The following is an 18230-nucleotide window of genomic DNA, read 5'->3' on the forward strand; positions in this document are numbered from 1 at the left end:
GGGCCTCCCACAGAGCGCTGGTTCGTTTTCTCCTGGGGGGTTGTGGATATTTTCATCTCTCTAACAAACACTGACAGCCTCATTAACTGCAGCTCCGAGGGAGAGGAGTGTTGGTACAGTCTAATCCCTGGGTGTCTGCTCCTGTTTGGACGTCCTGCACCAGTCGCTGAAATGTTTCCAAACCCCGTGAACCTGTGAGCTTGTTCCTGTTGGAACAGACATGGAACCATACCTGTGTTCTCCTGTTCTACAGAGAACCTCCTGGGAGAGAAGCACTCTCCAACACAGGCCTCTTTGTAAAGATAAAGATAAAGATAAACTTTATTGTCATTGCAACATCGTACAACAAGATTAAGGTGCCAACCAGTCTGTGCCATATATATATAGAATGAAAAGGAATTTAAAAAAAAAAACAGAATAAATAATCAGAGACAGTCAAAAGACAAAATAAGACACAAACAACCCTTCAAGTAATCAAAGAACATCACATTGTGCTCCGGACCAGCTCTCACTCCCACAAGTGAGCATACTGTCACAGTTACAGTACTAGTTTCTATAGTCCGTTCTTTACAGTGTTTAATGTAGTTATTGCTACTGGATAAAAGCTTTTCTTAAATCTGTCAGTCCTAGTTTTGATGGACCCGAACCTTCTCCCTGATGGCAACAGTTCAAAGAGAGAGTGTCCAGGGTGTGTAGTATCCCTGAGAATGGTTTGAGCTTTTTTGAGGCAGCGGGAACTGTGAAGTTCTTCTAGAGGGAGGAGAGGGGAACCGGTGATCCTCTGTGCTGTTTTGATCACTCTCTGGAGAGCTTTCCTCTGAGCCACTGTACATCTGCTGAACCACACAGACACACAGTATGTAAGGATGCTCTCAATAGAGCATCGATAAAAGGACACCAGCAGTCTCTGGGAGATGTTGTTCTTCCTAAGTACTCTTAGGAAGTGCAGTCTCTGCTGGGCCTTTCTTATCAGCTCAGAGGTGTGTACTCCCCAGGTTAAATCCTCCTCTATGTGGACCCCCAAGAAGCGGAAGTCTGACACCCTCTTAACACAGTCCCCACCAATGTACAGTGGCGGGACCTCAGTTTTTGTCCTCCGGAAGTCAATGACAACCTCTTTTGTCTTGGAGGTGTTAAGGAGCAGATTGTTCCCCCTGCACCACAATGTCAGCTGTTCCACCTCGTCTCTTTAGGCAGACTCATCTCCCCCTGAGATGAGTCCCACCACTGTGGTATCATCTGCGAACTTGACGATAGTGTTGCTGTGGTGAGCCGGAGTACAGTCATAGGTGTAAAGAGTGTAGAGCAGGGGGCTCAGCACACAGCCCTGTGGGGAGCCAGTGCTGAGACTATGGACCTTGGAGGTATGTGGGCCCACTCTTACCCTCTGACTGCGATCAGAGAGGAAGCTCTTGATCCAAGAGCAGGTGGAGTGTGGGAGTCCTAGGTCCAACAGTTTGTTTACTAGTTGGTGAGGAAGAATAATGTTAAATGCAGAGCTATAATCCACAAAGAGCATCCGCACATAGTTCCCCTGCTGCTCCAGGTGGGACAGTGCCGTGTGGAGGGCAGTGGCTACGGCATCCTCTGTGGATCTGTTCGCCCTGTACGCAAACTGGTGTGGGTCGAAGGAAGGTGGGAGTAGTGAAGTGATGTGACCCCTTACCAATTTTTCGAAGCACTTCATCACCACTGGGGTGAGTGCAACTGGCCGGTAGTCATTGAGGCTGGTGATGTGCATTTTCTTGGGCAGGGGGACTATGGTGGAGGACTTCAGGCACGGTGGGACAGTAGACCGGGCCAGGGACAGGTTGAAAATCCTGGTGAACACTCCAGCCAGCTGGTCCGCACAGTCCTTCAGTACTCGTCCAGAGACACCATCTGGACCAGCAGCCTTCCTCGAGTTGACGGACCTCAGTACTCCCCTCACCTCGTGCTCCACTGCAACACTGTGCGCCGCCATCTTCCTATACCAGATCTGGGTGTGTTTGTAATGGCCCCCTCCCATGACAACCATCATTTATTAATAACACACAGAGCCCACCCCCTCTCTCCTGGGCTTCGTCTTCAAGAAACTGAATGGGAGTAAATCTACATCGGGGTGTCAGACCTCAGTAACTAGCTGCCACACTTCAACAACTAGTCACCTGATCACAACGTGACTCTTTACCACTAATACTAGTCGAACTAGTCCTAATAGCAAACGCTCGAGCTGCTGCTACCGTGGGCGGCCCACCTCCAAAGGGTCCTTACTCTGACTCTGCATTAGATCAATGACATCGTTTCCTGTCTTCGTCCTTGTTATTGTGGAGAAACAGGATTTTTCCAAACTGAACCAGGTTGAAGAGAGATTAAATAAATCAGCACTGCTCTGCAGTCTGGTCTAGGTCTGGACTGGTCTAGTCTTAGGTGGAGCTGGAGCTCCAGGTTCTTTATCTGCAGCCTTACGCAGCCTTACGCTGCTTCCTGCTCTTATGTCTAACTAATGTTAGACAGGAGGAAGTCATCAAAGCTGTGTTGAGGGGGGAGTCTGCACAGTTTCAGCCCATACATCAAACATTCACTGTTGATAGATTTAAATAAATCTCATTGAAGCTGCTGAGTGAGAAACAGATCTGACCTGCAGACTGACGCAGCAGCAGACGCACAGACGGTGAAGTTGCGGCTGTTATAAACGCAGGACGGAGCTGATTACCACCTCAGGCGCTTGAGAGACTTCAGACTGCCCTCCAAGGTGCTCAGGAACTTTTACTCCTGCACCACAGAGAGCATCCTGACAGGAAACATCACGACCTGGTTTGGGAACAGCACCATGCAGGACAGACGAGCTCTACAGAGGGTTGTGCGATCAGCTGAGCGCATCATCCACACCGAGCTCCCTGACCTACACTCAGTCTACAGCAAGCGGTGCTGGACCAAGGCCAGGAAGATCGTAAAGGACCTCAGCCACCCCAGCAATGGACTGTTCTCTCTGTTGAGGTCAGGAAAGCGATTCCGCTCCCTAAAGGCCAACACAGAGAGACTGAGGAGGAGCTTCTTCCCGCAGGCGATCCGGCTCTCAACCAGCACACCACACAGTACTGACCCACTTTACACACCCACACTCATGCTTCTTGCACTCTCTCTGGACATTCGGGACAATCATCAGCCCTAGTGGTCACTGCACACCTTTCACATTACTATTTATTCTATTATGCACAAGTCAATTTAAGTATGAACACTTTACTTGCACACCCCCTGGACATTTCTATTTATACTCCACTCCTTCCCACACAAAATTCCAAAATTCTATATTTTTCTATATTGTTCACCCAGGTTTTCTTATTTTCTTATATTTTTCTTATATTGTATATTTGTACTGTACATATGATATATGATATGTACACTGAAATGTTATTCTTAGCTAAATCTACTTCTACTTTCTTTATTATTTTTATTTCCTATAAATAGTCTTCAATAGTCTTTTATTTTTTAAGGTCACAGGCAGTCGCCTAAGCATTTCACTGCATATCGTACTGTGTATGTGACAAATAAAATTTGAATTTGAATTTGATGAACGGTTAATGATCGTCAGGTGCTGATCATCACTCAGATCAGGGAACATGTGCAGGTTCATGTTCAGTAGCTGCTGCTCTGGTTCCTCCACGAACATGGTGTCTGATAAAAAGTGACAACCTGACATTAAGAAGTCCATTAAATCACATGAGTGTCAGAACAAAACACACAGGACGATATTTTGATCAAGATCTCTGGAGCCTGGACCCTGGAGCCTGGGGCCTGGAGCCTGGAGCCTGGGGCCTGGAGCCTGGGGCCTGGAGCCTGGGGCCTGGGGCCTGGACCCTGGAGCCTGGGGCCTGCAGCCTGGAACCCAGGAGCCTGGAGCCTGGGGCTGGAGCCTGGAACCCTGGAGCCTGGGCCCCCACAGACATCAGCAGGAAGAATAAAACACGCTGACTGAAGAAATAATTACACAGTGAGTGTGTGAGAGAGTGTGTGGGTGTGTGTGTGTGTGAGAGTGTGTGTGAGTGTGTGTGTGAGTGTGTGTGTGTGAGTGTGTGTGAGTGAGTGTGTGTGTGTGAGTGTGTGTGAGTGAGTGTGTGTGTGTGAGTGTGTGTGAGTGAGTGTGTGTGTGTGAGTGTGTGTGTGTGAGAGTGTGTGAGTGAGTGTGTGTGTGTGAGTGAGTGTGTGTGAGAGTGTGTGTGTGTGAGTGTGTGTGTGTGAGAGTGTGTGAGTGAGTGTGTGTGTGTGAGTGTGTGTGTGAGAGTGTGTGAGTGAGTGTGTGTGTGTGAGAGTGTGTGTGTGAGTGTGTGTGTGTGAGAGTGTGTGAGTGAGTGTGTGTGTGTGAGTGTGTGAGGCTTCGAGCTGCAGTGGAGACGAGGAAACTCATGACTCATCACTTTTTGCCGTTTATGATTAGCGGTTAATTTGGGAGAGTGGCTGTGTGTGTGTGTGTGTGTGTGTGTGTCACCTGTAGATGCTGACGGGGCAGTTGGTTAACGGGCAGCACCGTCTGACTCACACTGAGCTGTAATCAAATCACAGCTTTAATCTTTAACGGAGCTCGTTTGTCTCGTCACGTTAACGAGCGTCCAGTCCGACAGGAAGCTGCGTTCAGGCCTCCAACGTAAACACTGTGCTGATTGGCTCTGATGTCATGTGATCACCTTAAAGGGTCTTTAGATTGACACGGGGGTGGCGTGGGGGGGGGGTCCACGTTCTCAGGTCTCAGTATTCAATTACTGAAGGGACCTCGTCATGGGGGTCGGGGGGGCTTCACAGAACCCTCCGTCCCCTTGTGTTCAGGTGAGGACGGTGGAGCACAGGGTGCCGACCTTTAGATTAAATCCTGACCTGTGGTCGTTTTCACATCTAGTAGCAGCATTTGTGTGTTCTACATAAACTGGATTCAAATGGGGCTGAAACCCAGGAAGGTGGGAGACGGGGGGGGGAATGGACCCGTTAGGTTTCTCTATAATCGAGGGTCCACGAGCGAGTCGACGGGGGGCAGAGAGTTCACACATCATTGTTGAGCAGTACAGGCTCATTTCAGACCAGGGAAAAGAACGTGTGCTGGGCCTGCAGGTAGCGGTTTATATTATTACATTAGAAACTGGTTCTGCTGGGTTCAGGTGGGGGGGTCCCTGACTTAACCTTTAGTGTGTTTGATTTGGGCAGATTGTTTTAATCACGTTTGATTTCTATTTTCTATTTTAATATCCACTCCCACTACTGTTCAGTACCTGCAGAACCATCGGGACTTCAGCTACTTTTATAAAATCTGCCAACACTGGTTTAGACCAAACCACAGGTGCAGTTCAGATAATTCAGTTTTAAGAGACCGACGCGAACACGGGTTCAAATCTGAAGCGGAAACTAAAAACAGAGCATTAAATTGATGGAGTGGCCACGTCTGTGTCCTCATAATGAAAAACTGGGATAACAGCTCTTTAGTTGCTGCTGTCGATAAGCCCTGCTAATCCTGGATCGTTGTTCTCCATTAATTAGTCTGTACCCGTGCCAGCATTTGATGTTAGGCTTGGTCACTTTACAAATGAGCATTTGATGTATGAGGTGTCAGCAAGTTCCAAATTCAGATTTAAACACCTTCACAAAATATTTAGTTTCTTTTTCATGCATCAGATCAATTAGCTGATAGAAAGAAAGTGCATCTCAAACTCCACCCATTCCATCATCATCAGGTTTTATTTAGTCTGGATTTAACCTAAATTTTTTAGTTTCACTTTCAACTGTGTTCATTTCTAAACCTGTAAAGAACCAGAGTCAGAGTTATAATATATAATGATATATACTAATGGGTAATAAGCAGTGGGCAGGAGGTGCGTTCTAGCTACAGTTATGTTCATTTTATTCCAGCTGTTGTTCCTTTTCTTTAGTCTTCCAGTTACTTAAATGTGGGAATTCTCTGCGTTTGTTGATAAATGACTAAAGTATGATGACCGTGATCATTATCACCTGACTGAACAGTAACACACCAACGAGTCCGACTTTTCCATTACACTTTAGTGAAATCACACAAATATACAAACTCAGCAGAAGGCAATGGCAATGGTATAAAAACTGACACAGGCTATTACATGAAGAAGATTCTTCATCATCATCATCATCATCATTATTACATTTTAACTCAGCAAAAATCTTAAATCAAAACAAGGCAATGGCAAATGGTATCAAAAAATGGGCCCTGACTACATCCTGGAAAGTGCTGCATCAAGGCGACGTGTGTTTTCTGCATCTTCAGTGAAAAGTAAAGTTTTTCCAGACGAAGTGAATGAAGGGCGGCGCTGAGGAGCGGCAGGTTGTGGATCGTGAAGCTTGGTAATTGGACTGGGAGCACTGGGATGTCACTACAACCACCAACTTCAAAGACAGTTACTCGTGTTTCACAGCTTTATGGAGATGTTTCCAACGACAGTGAAGTCACATTGGTTAAATATTAAATATTGACCTCCAGCCATTGGTCGTGGCAACGCGCTCATCATCCCGGTTCATCACCAAAAACCTCACGACCTGACACCTGCAGCGCCGCCTGAATGAACAATCCCATCCTGAACTAAGACACAAGATCCAGTGTGAGCGGCGCTTCTCAACCAGCGGCTCAGGGATCCAAACAGGGAGCATTGTGGCACGACCTGGGAGTTTATGTGGCGTTTAGAATCCAGGATATGTTCAGAAAAAGTGCTTCCAGATCATTTAACGAGGTGGATCCCGATCCCGCCGCAGCTGAGAAGCAGCCGCTCAGAATAATAAGAATTATAATCATAGTAATAAGAATCATATTATGGTACAATACAGACATCCGACTCCCCGTCCAGCTCAGCGGGGAGTCCAGTGATTTGCTGCTGCTGCTATGGTACAATGAAGCCCGCTGGGATTCGCTCTCTGCTCAACTCTTCCATCAATCAACCAATCATCTGTCAGGAGTGTGCAGGGTGGGAGGGGTCAGTCTCACTGTAGATTTGCAGTGAGACACAAAGACAACTGATTTATCTCCTGTTGGTAAAATATGGAATTTCTACGACTTCCCAGGAAGTGGGAAATTTTAAATACGTCAAAGCAGAGAAAGGACAAAAGCACCTGAATTTGAACTTCGGTATGACGACCTGCTTCTGAAGAGTAATAACGACAGATGGGAGTCAAATGGAATTTATGAGAGTGTCTGTTTCAATCCAAAATATTCACTCCAATTATTTATGATGCCACATTAGAAAATTCCATTTTAGACCAACTGCAGGCTGTAAACCGATTAAAACAATCTCCGATCGTATTAACTGAGCTGCTACGATCACATGAGGTCGACGTCTCTTTTGAATTCTAGTTCCACTTCATACCAACAGGAGATCTGGCTCTGGCCCATTGATTTTCTATGGGAAACATTTGTATCTGCCGTTTTGATCCTAGCTCCCCTCTCTGCTTACGACTCCTGCAAAACATCTGGAGTAGGAGTCAGTGTGAAAGTGGACAGGATGGGAAATAACCAATGAGAACTCAAGTCAACTTGCCGGCCGTTTCTGTTAAACTCCACTGATCGAGTTCTTTACCTGCACTGAGCTGAAATGATTCACGGCTAAAATTAAAAGTTCCACTTTATTTGGAGAAGGTTTGTAACTAATCAATGCAGAGCTTGGTATCACTGATATTCTTTCTGTTTCGACTGTGAAGTGGTCGTTTCCCAGCCCGAGTGTGTATTACAATATGGATTATGTTCATGTTGTGTGTGTGTGTCTGATGTTGAGCTAATAACACCGTGTACATCCTCCCACAATAAATAGAACTCGTGAAAAATAAATTAAAAGAAGAGAGAAAATCTAAAATAATAAATATCTCCTCACCAGAGAGCGTCAAAGACCTCTGAGCTGTGTGTGTGTGTGTGTGCGTGTGTGTGTGTAAACAGATGGACAAAACTAAAAACATTCAGTCAGTGTTTGCTTAGTTTTCGGTTCCAGGAATTAGACATGGCCCTCCCATTGGCCTCTTCAGTCTCTGTTACCTCCTCCCAGCTGTGTGTGTGTGTGTGTGTGTGTGTGTGTGTGTGTGTAAACAGGACTGAAACATCTCAAACACACACTCGCAGCTCGCTGCCACAGTGGAAAACCATGTAAACGTTGATTGATTGGAGCTGAATTGAAGGTTTCCCGTGTTCCCGTCTGCCTTCGTCCTGATCCTGGTCGTTCACGGTGATCGGAGTGAAACGTTTCCGTCACTCTGATACAGGAGAAAGCTGAAAATCTAAACTCATTCGCACACGTTTAAAATCTTTTGTCGTTAATTTCATGCACGAGTGAGTGACTCAAACGTTTCCTTCTAAATTTCTAGAACTAGCTCCCTAGGTCGCAGCCTTCACCTCCTCTCTCCTTCCTTCCACCCTCCCTGCAGCGTTCTCTCCTCCTCCCTCCTCTCAGTTTCCTTCCTCAGCCGGGTTGATGGATGGCGTTGCCTCCGTCGTTTTCTGCCTGATCAGTATTCTCCCTCTCTCCTCTCTTTTCCTCCTGCTCTCAGTATTCCATCGGCATCTCTTTTCCAACCCTCCTTCCTCCTCTTCCCACTTCCTTCCTAGCTGGTCCTCATGTGCTCTGCTCTAACACTGATTTCCCCGTCTTCGTCAGAACGTACTCCTGATCTTCTTCTCCTCTCATCTCTTCAGTACTATCGTCTCCTCTCATGCACAAGGAGTTCCCTGCTCTTCGTTGTCTATGCATCTTCTCTTTTCACCCCACACCACCTCCCGCTTCCTCCTCCTCTCTTCATCTAAACTCTCATCGCATCACACCAACAAAAAAGGTCAATTCTGATCAAAACGGCAACAGTTCTCAGCTTATCACTTCAGTTGACTTTGAGTTTAAAGGGCAATTTGAGATTTTTGACTTTTTCAAAATGGGGATCGAAGATCCGAACGGAGATTTGAGAAGATGCAGATCGGGTGATTTAAACGGTCTGACTGTAAAGAAAAAGGTTTTTAATTGAGCTGCTGATACGATCAGTGATTTAACGGTTGAATTTCCACTGCAGCAGCAGAAGCCTTAGTAAAAGAATCACACACACATACACACACACAGGTTGGATGAACAGTGGTACTGGTGCGGTAGTGGCTTCCCTCCCTGTTCTACTATTAATCATCTAAAAGGCAGTCTTTTATCAGGACCCTTCCTCACCATCCTCCGCCTCTTCCTCATTCGGGTCCTTTTGGCCCCAAAGATTCAAACGACAGTGAAACAACAGCAAGAAAGAAAAAAAGGTGCTTTGTAATTTTATGGCATCGCAGAGAACAACAGAGAGACGCTGTGACGGTGGTAGAACATTTTCAGCTTTTCTCCAGAGCCTAAAAGACCTGATGGTGGATTCGAGCAGACGACTACAGAGAGTTCATCTTACTTTTCTACAGAGCTCCCCCAGGTCATAAAATAAAAACTCCAACAGCTGTATGGTTTGTTAAAGGCCTTGTGTGTTGTTTTGGTGTCGCCTTGGTGAAATAAATGAAAAGCGAAGGCCTTATTATTCCAGATAATGACTCGTAGCTCACCTGCTTGTACCTTGAAATTGAAATGAAATGGTCACGTGACACCGTGGTCCATCATAATCCATGAACAATCAACTTTAGGGATGTGTTATGTCACATTATCTCATTACTGGCATTGACCTGAACAAATGGAAATCTTGAACTGGTTTCAGTGCTCTGTGGTCGAGAAGCTTTGTTTGTTTTGGCAGAAAATCTGAAACCAGTTGTGCAAAGTGAAAATGTTCTACCACAGACAAACAGGTGTGGGGGGGGGTGGGGGTGCAGCTTTGCCATGTTAGAAAATCCTCCATCCAACATTTAACCATCAGTCACACAGAGGAGCGTTTCACACTGGGCTCAGTTTCTCACTTACAGAACTCTGGCCAAGCATTTGTACCAGGACTCGTGCTCGGTGAAGATGTGTCGGCAGTGTGAAATCACCCACGTTTGTCTTTAGGATGTTCAGTCCAAAGCTACACGTCACCCACCACCCAGAAAACCCTCCACCACCACACTGCACTCGGTCCTAACAAACACCTCGTTTGGCAGAAAATCTGAAAAAAGCCCCGTTTGATTTATGTGATGTAAAGAGATGAGGTTCAGTTCAGTGCTGATCATTCAGCGTCCGAACAATGAAATCCAATTCAATCCAGTTCCATCTGGTTCAGTCTGGTCCAGTGTGATGGTGGGAGGATGAGGTCCTGGTCTGGTCCGTCTCCTGGCTCTCTCTCCTTGTCCAAACTCTGATGAATCGTAACGTTCAGCTTTATACAAGTACAGCTCCTTAAATCCAAACTGTCCATCCACAAAGTTCTTATTACACGTTAACATCTCAATAGTTCTTTTTTTTCTTTTTTAACTTCTATACTTCAGTATTATTATTATTAGCGTTCTTTTTTGTTGTTTACAATTATGGCCACAAGTCTTAAGAGTTCTTGAGTCCGGTCTGTTTAAAACTCCGTTCTGGGTTGTTTTTTCGATCCGGGTTTGGTCCAAGTCCGGTCCAGTCCTGACGTGATCTGGTCCGGTCTTTACATGGCACTGGGCTTGTAGCTCTGCACAGTATTTCCCCCTGGGCACGGTTAGCATGGCTGTTTGTGGGTGTATGTGCAAGGTCGGACAATAAAGCAATTTGCACCAACCAGCATCAGAGTTTACTGACTGGTACTGAAACCAGAACCCCGTCCTCCAGGTCGTTCTGGTCCTGAAAAATGCAGAGCAGTGCTCTGCTGAAAGTCTTTAGCTTCCAGAAATCGTTGAGTAAACCTGCTTATGTACAGACCTCGCCTGTGTGCCTGTGCTGGAATGTATTTTAAACGTAATTCTGTTTTAGTTTAATTTCTTCTTGGTGAAATCCACAGTCTTGATTGGTCGGGCAGTACATTACTAAAGAGTCTTCCTGGCCAATAGGAAGGCCAGAGGCCAGCATGACTGACCAATGACAGAACAGGGTGGGGGGTAAAAAAAGGGGGAGAAGGAAAGAAGGAACGGAAAGTGAGGACAGAGAAGGAGGTGAAATGAAAAACGGATCAGGCAAAAGCAAGAGGTGAAACTCTGAGGAGCTGAGGATGGGAGGAAAACAAGATGGCGGGAGGAGAGGACGGGTTTATGGACACAGGTACTGGTCGGTCGGTAGGCATCGGGCTCAGTGTGCTGTGGTACAGAGTGATTGTCCAGAGAAAAAACATTGAGTTGTTATTTAAAACAGCAACTTAGAAACTTCTAGATCCTGACGAGACTTAGCTGAACAGTTCAAGGTCAAGTCCAGTTTTCTTGGATCACAGAGTCTCGAGTTCCTGAACTGCACCTGGATTCACATCTTTTGAAACTAAGCAGTGATTTCAAGGCCAAGTCATCTTCTGCTTCATTAAAGCTTGAAACAACCTTACAAATCCTTTGCAGCTCAAGGTTGGGTCAGATATTCCAAATGCTTCCTTCCTAAAACCTGACCTGGTCTTCTTACAGTGAATCCGGATTGTTCCAGACAAGGCTAAGGTGAGGACGAAAAGTCCAAAAAAACGACATCATAAGGAGGCCTCGAGCCTCTGTGGCGAGCGTCGACCTGGCCTAGATATGTCCAGACTACGATGTGGCCTTAAAGATAAAAGCGTGATAAAAGCATGATGCAGTTTGCCAAGACCTTCGACTTTCTTGATCCGTTAGACCACAACAAGACTTTTAGGACGATGTCCGTAGCTTTGGAGAAAACTTGACTTGACCTACTGTGAGACAGTTCCAAACCAGGCCGGGAGTCCTGAAGTCAGGTATATTAGTCCGAATGTCACAGTCCTTGTTTGGTAAAACCTGACTCAGTCTTCAGTGTAGTGTCCCGGTCATTCTACCTCCTCGCCCCCCTGGCGTCGATCCCTGCTTCCACCTGCAGTGAATATGAATCCAAATCCAAACCGACAGATGCATTTTGAAGGTTTGTTTTTTGCCCTCACAATAACTCCAAATCGGTTTGGAAACTGATTTTCTGCCCCAAAACCCACCAAAAGGAGGTAGTTGGGGTCCCAGCCATCTAGTTAGTCAGTCTTCAAATCAATTGACAAATAAATTACTGACGGACTGATTGCAAAAGGGCTGAAGCTGTGGCAGTCAGTTCGGTCCAACACAGAGCATTTCAGCTGACTATTAAAACTGTTCAGAAAAACAAAAAACCTCTTCCCAATTCCTCGTCCCCATCTCCGCGTTCATCCATCCATCGGCCCATCAGTCCATTCGTCCCTCCCCTGCTCTCAGCTGCTCCCGGACATCAGGTTGATGGCTTGCTCCAGTTTGTGCCTCAGTTTATGTTTGCGACAGTAACCGTCCCGGTCCAATGCGGTCAGGATCTGCAGTGACAGAGGAGAGACGTAAGCGACGTAAGGATTTTAAGGAATCCTCTGATCACTCATCTCTCAACATTAACATCAACACACCAATAACCAACCGCTTCAAAATTATGCTAACAACTGGTAATAAAAAACTTTCCTCATCTCTTCAGCGTCATCATTTACATTTTTATAATATACATCTGTGTTCCAGCTGAATGCATGAATGGACCTCCACTAACTCCGTGAGAGGTCAAACGGGCCCCACCCTGCCCCCCTACTCACCTCTTCTTTGTACTTGTTGATGTAGAAGTACAGCTCACTGAGCGCGCTCAGTGTATTGAACTCATTGCCGTGGAGACGGGACTGCTCCACCAGATAGGCGTCCATGTCCTGATCGCTGATGCTTGGCATCTTCGCGATATCCCTGTAGTACCTGCCGGACACAAGCACACAGATGGGTTAAACTTGTTGTTAGGTCAATCTGTCCATCAGAAAATTTTAGATTTAGAAATTTTTGTCTTTCTATATTTTAATCATAATTAAGTCTCAGATAGTAAATGTGTGTGTTTGAAGGTCAACTATCTAAAATTAATTTCTAAAAATACAACATATCGATATTTGATGATATTGCTTATGCTAATTTTACTAGCAGCAGAGGTCCGCTACCTTTCCACCCAGCTCTTGTAGTTGGGGATGTCTTTTGCGTAAAGCAGCTTGTTGGACGGTGAATCCTTGCCGAGTCGGTGTTCAGATGTCGAGCAGGAGTCCATAAAGGTCTGAGCGACGACCGACAAACAGGCGTCAGTGATGCTGCTTTTATGGATGTCGAACACAAACTGAGGATTCTTTATGACGTTCACCCAGAACCTGAGAGGAAGGCTGCACACACAAAGAGGAAATATTGGTAAAATCCCATCTGTTCTGTGCCTGTTTCACCAGTAAAGTTTCCTTTTTACAGTTTTTCTCACCAGTTGCTCTTCCAGGTGTGTCGGACGTCCGGGTCGCTGATCTGACGTTTGTCAGCCTGTTCATCCAAGAAGTCGAACATGTATTTAATGGCCAATGGGAGTGCGGAGCCGCGGTGGGCCGTGCTGAACACCGTCTCAAACAGGTCGTCCACAAACTTCTGCAGCGTCCCCTGGTGGTGGGACGACCAAAGCATTAAATATGTACGCGTCCATAAGGAACCAGTCAGTGTCAAGATCAAGACAGACAATAAGATCAACTTGGAGAAAGTCCAACACTGTCCTAAAAAGGTATTTAATATTTCACTTTGAAGAAAAACTAAAAACAAATTCACTAAATAAAAACTGAAAACCTAAGAAGAAACAACGAACCAGTCGATAATGTAGCGGCCAGTGTTTCCTCTGTGACACATATCGATGTTTTGGTTGGTTTAAATATGAGTTTCAGGTGTCTGTTTTATTTAATTAAGAAGTAAATTAGAGGTGTCTTTAAGCCTTTTCACGTCTTTACAACCGTACTTTTTCTGAACGGGTTGCTTTTGTGTGTTGTTACCTTTGTTGCCAGCAGCCTGGTCAGGTAGATTTCAGAAACCATCTTGCTGCCTCTGTCTCCTTCTCTCTGGTCACTGTGCTCGTGATTCTTCACCAGGTGCCACAGTTTAGTTCCTGAAAACACACAAAACACATCACTCATAACCAGGACAGTAGACAGAGCGTACTGTACTTTTAGTATCTAAACCTTTGCACTGTTTTCTGAGTCCAGGTGCCTGAAACCTCCCCCAGTCTGAAGTGAAAAACCTTTTGGCTGAGAGGTCAAATGTCTTCAAGAATCTTAAATCAGTCCAGTTTTTACCAAAAGAGACTTTAGAGAAACCCGAGAGTTGATATCTGCCTGATCTCAAACCTCTGCTGCTGCTACGGACACTGCTGCCGTACCTGTCTCCTGGTCTGGGGTGATCATTGGGGCTCTGGATCTAAGGCTGTCAGGACTGCTGGATGTTCGGAGTAACGACTCTGAAGAAAGAGCGAGAGACAAGTTATCGACTCAGCTTAGCGATAAGGTAAGAGGTAATGTGAGCGTGACAGTGTGAGTGTGTTACCGTATCTGCTCAGTGATCTGGTGAAGGTGAAGGAGTTGGCGATGTTGTAGGCAGAAACCTGCTTCTGGACCAGCGCCACCAAAGAGCCGTCTGTTACCTAGGAACACATCAACCCATCAGCCGATCGCTCCATCAATCATCTGACTAATTATCCATTCAGGCAGCGAAGCCAGTCGATTCTTATCCCATCCACAATCTGGACACACTCCGCATGTGTCACTGCGGGATCTCACTCAGAGGCCGCAGCTACACAATCCTCCTAATCTCTGAATTTAACCAGGGAAAATGTTCTGGTTTTAAGCCTCTAATCTTTGTCTGGACCTGCATTAAAACCTAGTGACTGACAGGACTTTAAACAATAGTGGTGCAACAGTTTCTACCCGAAATATCTGGTAGTGTTACTAATTCGTTTTAATTTTTTATTAGAGTAACTGTATTTTAACTTAGTCTGGTAAAAAACAACATTATTAATACTGCACAGGAAAAATATCTGCCTGAGTGTGTTATTTTAGAAAAAGCTCCACATGACAATGGAAACCTCAGTGGTGGTGACCTGGGAAAGTCCTGGAAAACAGTGCATCAGGATACATTTCAGACCTCTGGTTGTGTTGAGGCACCTTCATCGGCCAAATGCCACCAAATTTAGCAGGTTTACTCAGAGCTGTGGTCGTACAAAGTTCAATTTAGTTCAAACGAGATATATGATCAAAACTTTGCACCAAATGTCAAAGAGTTTTTCATATTTTGTGCTTCAGAAGTATTAAATTAAAGTACACGTGTGTGTGTGTGTACCTGATAGTGTGCCAGTGTGTTCAGCCTCTTCCAGTCACTCTCTATCTTGGTCGTCACGTCTTCGTCCTGCAGGATGATCCTGGTCAGTCGACCCTGACGCCACTCTGACAACACAAACACACAGTTACACACAGATCAGCGATGGTCGGTGAGGACTAGATAGAGGGATGCTATCAGCCGCTAATGTCTCCAGTCTGCTGTGGGTTTGGCATATGAGCTAAAACCGGCAGCTCCATTAGCTGAGGAGCGTGTTTTTTAAAGTTTGTGATCGAGCTTCTGTCAGTTCTGTCAGAAATTCTGAGCTGCATATAACAATAAATCTTCATAAGGTAGTAAAAATGTATAATAATATTAATTTATTATAAATAACACAACCTCAATAAGCTGCTGATGCAGCACCACAAACATTTCTATATTATTACAATTATGTTTTATATTTTTATATTGTACTATACTGTTATAGGAACAGTGTCACTTTTATATTATTATTATTATATATTGTATATTATATAGTGGCAAGAAAAAGTATGTGAACCTCTTGGAATTTCATGGTTTTCTGCATTAGTTTGTCATAAAATGTGATCTGATCTTCATCTAAGTCAAGAATTATTATATATTGCATCTTAAATAATAACAAAAAACAATCTGATCTTTTATGTCTTTATTAAGAACAACCATAAAAACCTCATAGTGCAAGTAGGAAAAGTATGTGAACCCTAGGAATAATGACCTAAGCACCTAAGTTAGCATAAGTTAGGAAAATTATTTTGAGGGTGTGGACTAGAGCTCCTTCGACTGACAAAAAGTTTGCTCCTTACAAGAAGAATACACTTATGTGAGCCGTGTGAGGATCCGACGTCTGAGTTCCAGGTTGGACTCTTATTTTGAAAGTTCAGTTTCCGTGTCGTGAATTTCATGCAGCAGCTTCACACTCATTAAGCTGATTGACAACATTTAACCTGCCTGTTGCCTGATCGTCTGATGTATTAGAGACAAGATCCAGCCATAATCTCGTAACCCCATTACGACATCCTGTTATTGTCTGTTGGAATGCACTGAGTTGCTGGTCTCCTCACGGTTCCTCTGGTAGTTTATGTTTGGATTATCTATGGGAGTTTATGTTTGGATTATCTATGGGAGTTTATGTTTGGATTATCTATGGGAGTTTATGTTTGGATTATCTATGGGAGTTTATGTTTGGATTATCTATGGGAGTTTAGGTTTGGATTATCTATGGTAGTGACCGGTCAAAATGACCCCAAGAGCACAACAAACACTCATTAATGAGGTAAAGAAACAACTCAGAGAGACAGACAAGACATTATTGAAACTGGCTAACATCTGTGTCAGATGTCTGTAATTCCAAGGGTTCACTTACTTTTTTCCACTATCACTACAAGGTTTTTATGGTTGTTCTCAATAAAGACAAAAAAGATCAGAATTTCTTTTGTGTTATTATTTTAGGCTCATTATATTTGTTAGTACTCTTGACTCAGGTGAAGATCAGATCACATTTTATGACTAATTAATGCAGAAAACCATGAAATTCCAAAAGGTTCACAAACTTTTTCTTGCCACGGCAACAGTAATCACTCTGTATATATACGACGGCACATTGAAACTGATGTTTGACACATGTTTACTGTACTTAAACTAATTAGTTATGTTAAGACCTCACTAACATGAAACTGAGTCTGGGACACCACAGTTTTACTTTAACATGTCGTCCTGTGTCTGTGTTGGAGACACTTACCGAGGTCCATGTCGTCGGCCTGAGGCCTCTGGGAATATGGAATTCCTTTATAAACAGCATCCAGCAGTTTGTCTTTGACCTGTGTCACTGTGTCACAGTTCAGCACCTTCACCGGCACCTCCGTCCCCGCCTCGCCCTCCGGAGGGATACACATCAGAGTCTGAGGAAGGAGAGAGAGAGAGAGCAAGAGAGAGAGCGAGAGAGGATGGAGTCATCTGTCTGCACCAAACTTCATTATGGGTGTTTGTTGCCACAGAGAGAAAAACATCATCATCGACCGTCTGGTAAATTGGACGTTTTTATCCACATACACTTCACACAAAAGACGTCGGCACAAACACAAACACAAACATTCATTAGCATGAAGAACACAGGGAAACGCGAGAACTCGCACAGAGTGATGCTGGTTCTTCACTGTCAACACTGATTTATCAATAACCAATAGTGATAATTAGCAGCTGACAGAAGTATTTGTGCAGAACAGACACTGAACAACAATCACATCTTTATTCGGTTTTCTTTGCTTTTCTACGACAAACTGAATCCACGTCACCGGTTCAACTGTTATCACTGAACGGTTGTTGTCATCATTCTGCTTCTGAAGGGAACTGCACCTGTCAGCAGTGAAACTGTTAGTGGCTCTCAGAGATGAACACGGTGAGCGAAACGTTACGTACACGCTTAGCAGTGGAAATTTAGTTCTTTCAGAAGGATAATGTTGGATGAACAGTGTTGACTCTCATTACAACATGATTCAGGATTGGGATCAGTGAGTTATTGATTTAGGTTTGTGTTAGCAACGTGTAGCTGTGCAGCTCTGAAGTAGCCAGAGGTAACGGGGCATCATAGCACACCACTAGTTGGACCAGTCATGGTGAGGAGAGCTTTGTTTAAGGCTGTTTGCAGAAAACATCAACAAGACGCCCGAGTCTGAATCAAGTTGTTAATCCAGTTTCTCTGGTGACGGGTTGCACAAATAATCAAAACGTCACAACCCCTGGTCGCCAAGCTGCCACCTCGAACAGGCAGCGTATGAAGGGCTGGTGATTCTGTGTGAGGCTGATGTGTGTATTACCAGCTGTTTGTAGTCGATCTGCTGTCTGATGAGTTTGTCTTCACTCAGAGAGTAGCGAGCTTCTCCTGTGATGGCGTCGATCGGCCCTTTCTCCATCTGCTGCTTTATTGCGCAGTACAGCATGAAAAGAGGCTCTCCGGCACACTCCTGACAGACAGACAGGCAGACAGAGAGAGAGAGACAGGCCCCTGTGTCACATCTGAATCCTCCATTAC

General features: G+C 44.9%; 1 protein-coding gene across 1 annotated transcript in view; it reads right to left on the reverse strand.

Annotated features, from left to right (window-relative positions):
- Positions 1-5824: 5824 nt before the first annotated feature.
- Positions 5825-18230, reverse strand: part of plxna3 (plexin A3) — an 86563-nt gene continuing 74157 nt past the window's right edge. The window contains exons 29-38 of the mRNA XM_026367434.1: positions 18016-18162; positions 16941-17100; positions 15188-15291; positions 14396-14492; positions 14232-14309; positions 13849-13961; positions 13299-13468; positions 12997-13209; positions 12613-12763; positions 5825-12348 (exon numbers count right to left, since the gene is read on the reverse strand). Coding sequence (XP_026223219.1) covers positions 12253-12348; positions 12613-12763; positions 12997-13209; positions 13299-13468; positions 13849-13961; positions 14232-14309; positions 14396-14492; positions 15188-15291; positions 16941-17100; positions 18016-18162 — 1329 coding nt within the window. The 3' untranslated portion in view covers positions 5825-12252. The remainder of the gene's footprint in view (positions 12349-12612; positions 12764-12996; positions 13210-13298; positions 13469-13848; positions 13962-14231; positions 14310-14395; positions 14493-15187; positions 15292-16940; positions 17101-18015; positions 18163-18230) is intronic.

Source organism: Anabas testudineus, chromosome 7 (assembly GCF_900324465.2).
Source record: "Anabas testudineus chromosome 7, fAnaTes1.2, whole genome shotgun sequence".
NCBI classification, from domain to species: Eukaryota; Metazoa; Chordata; class Actinopteri; order Anabantiformes; family Anabantidae; genus Anabas; species Anabas testudineus.